Here is a 5,381-nt window from a genome sequence, read left to right on the forward strand (position 1 = left end):
ATAAGATTACATGTATGATGCATTAATTGACAAAATAATTAACAATCCTTTTAAAACAAATAATTTATGTATAACAATCCTTTCATTGTTATCAACTTTATCAATATTCTCCACATATATAATTTTTGCAATATAATTTCTGCGTAACTAGTAAGTAAACCAAACCAGCCCTAACTGTTGTCACATGTTCTCTCAAGTCTTTAACACATATTGACTGACACGTGCCTTACCCCCTCTAGGTTTTAGATCTTTTCCTTTCCTTTTTCTCTTTCTCTTCTATTTAGTTTAGAGAAAACATGAGCTGGAGGGAGATTCCGTGTGTGGGATTCGAGCTGTAATTGGAAATAGGCCCCTATTCCCACCTCCTCTCCCCTTCACACACCCCCTCCCCGCACGTCTTCTTTTTCTCCTTTTACCTATATATATACCTTTCATTTGGTTTTGTATTCATTCATTAAACCATCAAAGGTTTCTTCTCATCTTCACTCTATTTGTGTCACCACGAGCTTTAGAAGTACTATCATTTTTGGTACTTTTTGTCTGTTAAACACAGAGAAAAAGTCATGGAGTTTGTTTCCATGTTTTGCTTATTTGCTTTCATTTCTTGCTCCCTTCTTCTTCTCCATTCTATCTTCAACTTCTTTGCTTTTGGTATCAAGTTGCCTCTTCCTCCTGGCACTTTGGGTTGGCCTTATATTGGAGAAACTTTCCAACTTTACTCTCAAAACCCAAGTGTTTTCTTTGCCTCCAAAGTCAAGAAGTTAGTACTAAACTCTAAAAACCCTTTCATTTGCTTGATTTCCTGATCTTGAGTTGCTAATGAGCGATGGGTGTGTGTGTGTGTGTTTTTGAAACAGGTATGGTTCAATATTCAAGACTCACATATTGGGATGCCCATGTGTGATGATATCAAGCCCAGAGGCAGCAAAGCTAGTTTTGGTCACAAAAGCTCATCTCTTTAAGCCTACATTTCCAGCTAGCAAAGAGAGGATGTTGGGAAAACAAGCCATTTTCTTCCATCAAGGAGATTATCATGCCAAGCTGAGGAAGCTAGTTCTTCGTGCTTTCATGCCCGAATCCATCAAAAACATCGTCTCAGACATTGAATCCATCGCAAAAAGCTCACTTGAATCCTTGGAAGGAAGATTGATCAACACTTACCAAGAAATGAAGACAGTATGTTCTCAAAATTTCCATCCATAAAAAAACAGAGTCCCCTGTTTGTTTTTCCCAAAATGGATACTTACACTATGAACATGTTTTCTCAATTTGGTAACTTTTGTTTTTGCAGTACACATTCAACGTTGCATTGCTTTCCATATTTGGAAAGGATGAAATGCTCTATAGAGAGGATCTCAAGAGGTGTTATTACATTCTTGAAACGGGATACAATTCGATGCCAATCAATCTCCCAGGAACACTATTCCATAAATCAATGAAAGCAAGAAAGGAGCTAGCAAAGATCTTGGCCAAAATCATCTCAGTTAGGAGGGAAACAAAGCAGAATCATACTGATTTGCTGGGATCTTTCATGGGAGATCAAGAAGATCTTACTGATGAACAAATTGCAGATAATATCATTGGAGTCATATTTGCTGCTAGAGACACTACTGCTAGTGTTCTTACATGGATCCTTAAATACCTTGGAGAAAATCCAACTGTCCTACAAGTTGTCACTGTAAGATTCTATGCACTAGTAGTACGGTTGGATTCGGAATTTAAATTTAATGGACTTCAAAATTTTAAAACTATAAGTTCAAAACATAATATTTGTAGCATGTCTTTTAGGATATTTCCCACTCTAAAATAAAACCAAGAAAAAGAAGAGGAAAATATCTTATAAGGGTGGTTTCATTATAGGAGGCGAAAAATAATAATGTTGTCATTGCAGGAAGAGCAAGAGGGAATAATGAGGGAAAAAGAGGAGAATGGTAAAGGACAAGTGTTAACATGGGCAGACACCAAGAAAATGCCTATGACTACAAGGGTGATCCAAGAGACACTTAGAGCTGCTTCTATCTTATCTTTTACTTTCAGAGAAGCTGTTGAAGATGTTGAGTTTGAAGGTCAGCTTTGACCCCTCAGTTTTAATGAAGTCAAATATTTTACACTATAGTTTGAAAGAAAAAAACACCCTTTTCTTGCTATTTTTATTAACTATATAATATACTTAGATTTTTTCTTGATATTTTCAGGATATCTAATACCAAAAGGATGGAAAGTATTACCACTGTTTAGAAACATTCACCATAGCCCAGACAATTTTCCAGAACCAGAGAAGTTTGATCCATCAAGATTTGAGGTAAATATCAGAGGGGAAATATTAGTAAATTTAAATTAATTAACTGTACATTCTTTCCTAATTTTCCCCTCATAATTCCACTATGATCCGAGACAAATCTTTTTCTGTTGATGTGCCAGGTTTCTCCAAAACCCAATACTTTCATGCCATTTGGCAATGGGGTCCACTCATGTCCAGGCAATGAATTAGCCAAGCTGGAGATTTTGATACTTGTACATCATCTGACCACAAAGTACAGGTTGGTAAAATTTAAACCTTGAAAATAAAAAGCATTTTCATCTAGCTCTAACTGAATTCTTATCATTTCCATTTTTTTCTAAAAATAGACTTCCTAAAAATAGTATGGTCAAGTGTTACTCATCTCCTAATATTTGCTATGTTTGGCAGGTGGTCTATGATGGGCCCACAGAATGGAATACAGTATGGACCTTTTGCTCTTCCCCAGAATGGCCTGCCCATTATGCTCTCGCACAAGACATCATCATAATAAGGCCCAAAAATAAAAAAAAACATTGAATTGAGAGCTTCCCAACAAGAAGATATTTTCATTTCCAAAACAAAAGATTTTCCCTCAAACTAAAGAAAGAAGAGAAGCTAAAAATGACAGGAATTCAAACACAGGGGAAGCAAATTGTATATATATTGAGAAAGAGAGTTTCTTTTCCTAATTCAAGAAAAAAATCATATATATTCATTAACCTAACACACAAAGAGAAACTCAGGAGTTAATATGTGATGTAACATAGGGTGATTCCTTTTTGTATTTTTTTACTTCTTTCTTACTACTTTGTAATTTTTCCTTTTAATTCTTTTTTAAATTTATTTATGGCATGTAAAAAGTCCGTAAGGCAAGTAATGAAAGTCTGATCTCGGCAGCACATAGTTGTCAATATCATTTATAAATATTTGTTGTTTTATTATTTTGCTCTGAGATTCATTCAGTTATTAGATATACATCCATTCTTATCCTCCCCTCCCTCTGCAAATTGCCTCCCCTTCTTCCCCTTTTAAAACAAATACTACAATAATAAACTAAAATTTCAACCCAAAAAGATAACACCATTACTTAAGTCATATTGGTTCTTGGGTCCTTCTTCAGAATAGTTACTATTTTATCATTTTAATCTAACGTTCATGTGTGACCGGCCAGACACTTACGGAATTTACTTTACATATATGTATTTTGGAATATGTATACTTATAATCCAAAATCAATTAAAAAAGAGGGTGTATATATTTCTGCTTATGACGGGAGATTCATGAATAAAGGAACAATCTCTCTCAAATATGTTTCATGAAACTTATATTTACGAAGACAAGTTCAGTAGTGTGGGATGACTAACTGCAAATCCTTCTCATGCTTCCACATGTCAGCTGCAGCATCTCTTTGTCATTCACGAAAATGATATTTTTAATTTGGAGATCGACGGTTTAAGAAACTCAGCTAGCATGATTTATGACAAGAAAAAAATATAACCACTACATCACTTCAGCTTTCAACTATATCTTGTTAAATCATGAATCTTTTTCGTCACATTTCGTATATATAACGGGAATCAAACCCTTTTTCTGCTGACAGACAAATATACACTAATATTCTACTTCATTCCAACAATTTGTTAGATACTGACAACTCTAACTATTAGGAGTAGAATATCTCTACAAAAGAATATCTCGCATAAAATAGAATATCTCTACAAAAGTCATAGGAGTAGTAATAAACAAGGATAATTGGTTCCTAACTAGATAAGACGGATCAATATTTTCAAAAATGTAATCACATAATGTATTTTTGCCTTCTATATGTTGTACTTAGCATATGAAAAGATATTCATTAGCTTAATATATTCATTAAGTATATACGAATATATCTAAATGATTACCATATTGAGCAACGTAACTTAATTAATCCATCTACATTTGAAAATGATTATTTATTATTTCTGAATGAATCTATTTTGTATGTAAATGATTCATTCTTTTAACTTTTATATGGATTCATAACTTTGATCAAATATTCTTGAATGGTCTTGATAAGTTACAAGACTTTGATCTCTAAATTGTACCATAGATTAATTTATAAAAGTCTTAGGCACATTAATCTATTATATAACTAATTTATACACGTCTTAGGTGCATTAATCAATTATAAAGTAAAATATTAAGGAAGAACATGCTAATACATACATATGGTAAAGAAAGTTATATTTTACTAACATTTTGACAATGGGATCGTCCTTTGGACGGAAAAAAAAAAGAAGCATTTTTAACAATACTTTTTCTGTGATACAGATGCAATTAATTTGCTGAAACGCAATAAACTACAAATAAAAATATTGTAAGAGTAGTGTTTACCCTTAAAATTAAATAACAATTAAACTTATAATGTGGCTCTAAGGATATGTGATTTCACTTAATACCAATTGATAAATATGAGAATTAATAATAGAAATGAACTATAAAATAAAGCAAACCGGTGTTAGAAATGAACTCAGCCCTCGAATTTTGATACCCTCGAACTGGTTGATGCAAGAGCAATTAAAATATAACAAGCTGATAAACAATAGTATAAACGAGAAAGAGAATTATATTACTTTGATCTCTATGAAATCCCACTTATGGTATGATTCTAATTACAGAAGAAAATCACATGATTAGCTAATTAACCATTTCTGATTTGATCCATTTGCGAGATTTATGCCATGATCCTCGACCAGTCACCGAGATTTACGCTGTGATCCTCGACCAGTCACGGATATCTCGCATTTCTGTTATTATGCTATCTTCGATCTTGCTCGATGTCTGTCTCATTTGGTTTCGATCGCTACTAGCCTCGATCTCGATAGGTACCTCGGTTCTGAACTCGGTACCTTGTCCTCGCGACTTAGTCTGTTCCGTTACGAGGCCATCCTTTGATGCAGTCTCCCGGTCTCGGTCAAATAGTAAAATCGGATGGGCCCGATTTTATCCGTATACAAATAGTCCCCTCATTTTTTTGGAGTGTAATGACAAGAAACGAATTGAGCCTTCGATTTTTCTACCTCGACCAGTCATGACGTCATCCTCGTGACGGAAGTGA

The 5,381-nt window shown here is 34.0% G+C and overlaps 1 protein-coding gene across 1 annotated transcript; it reads left to right on the forward strand.

Moving 5' to 3' along the window:
- The first annotated feature begins 325 nt into the window (after positions 1-325).
- LOC104105791 (abscisic acid 8'-hydroxylase CYP707A2-like) lies at positions 326-3,222 on the forward strand. The gene is made up of 7 exons (XM_009614183.4): positions 326-760; positions 858-1,176; positions 1,292-1,678; positions 1,892-2,066; positions 2,196-2,302; positions 2,422-2,540; positions 2,690-3,222. The coding sequence occupies exons 1-7, from the start codon at positions 564-566 to the stop codon at positions 2,787-2,789; spliced, it is 1,404 nt and encodes a 467-aa protein (XP_009612478.1). The 5' UTR covers positions 326-563; the 3' UTR covers positions 2,790-3,222.
- Positions 3,223-5,381: the final 2,159 nt, after the last annotated feature.

The sequence above is a fragment of the Nicotiana tomentosiformis genome, chromosome 8, assembly GCF_000390325.3.
Source record: "Nicotiana tomentosiformis chromosome 8, ASM39032v3, whole genome shotgun sequence".
NCBI classification, from domain to species: Eukaryota; Viridiplantae; Streptophyta; class Magnoliopsida; order Solanales; family Solanaceae; genus Nicotiana; species Nicotiana tomentosiformis.

Coding starts and splice junctions, on each gene's coding strand:
- LOC104105791 (XM_009614183.4), top strand. CDS start 564: ATGGAGTTTGTTTCCATGTTTTGCTTATTTGCTTTCATTTCTTGCTCC. Junction 761..857: donor TTTGCCTCCAAAGTCAAGAA/GTTAGTACTAAA, acceptor TTTTTGAAACAG/GTATGGTTCAATATTCAAGA. Junction 2,541..2,689: donor CATCTGACCACAAAGTACAG/GTTGGTAAAATT, acceptor TATGTTTGGCAG/GTGGTCTATGATGGGCCCAC.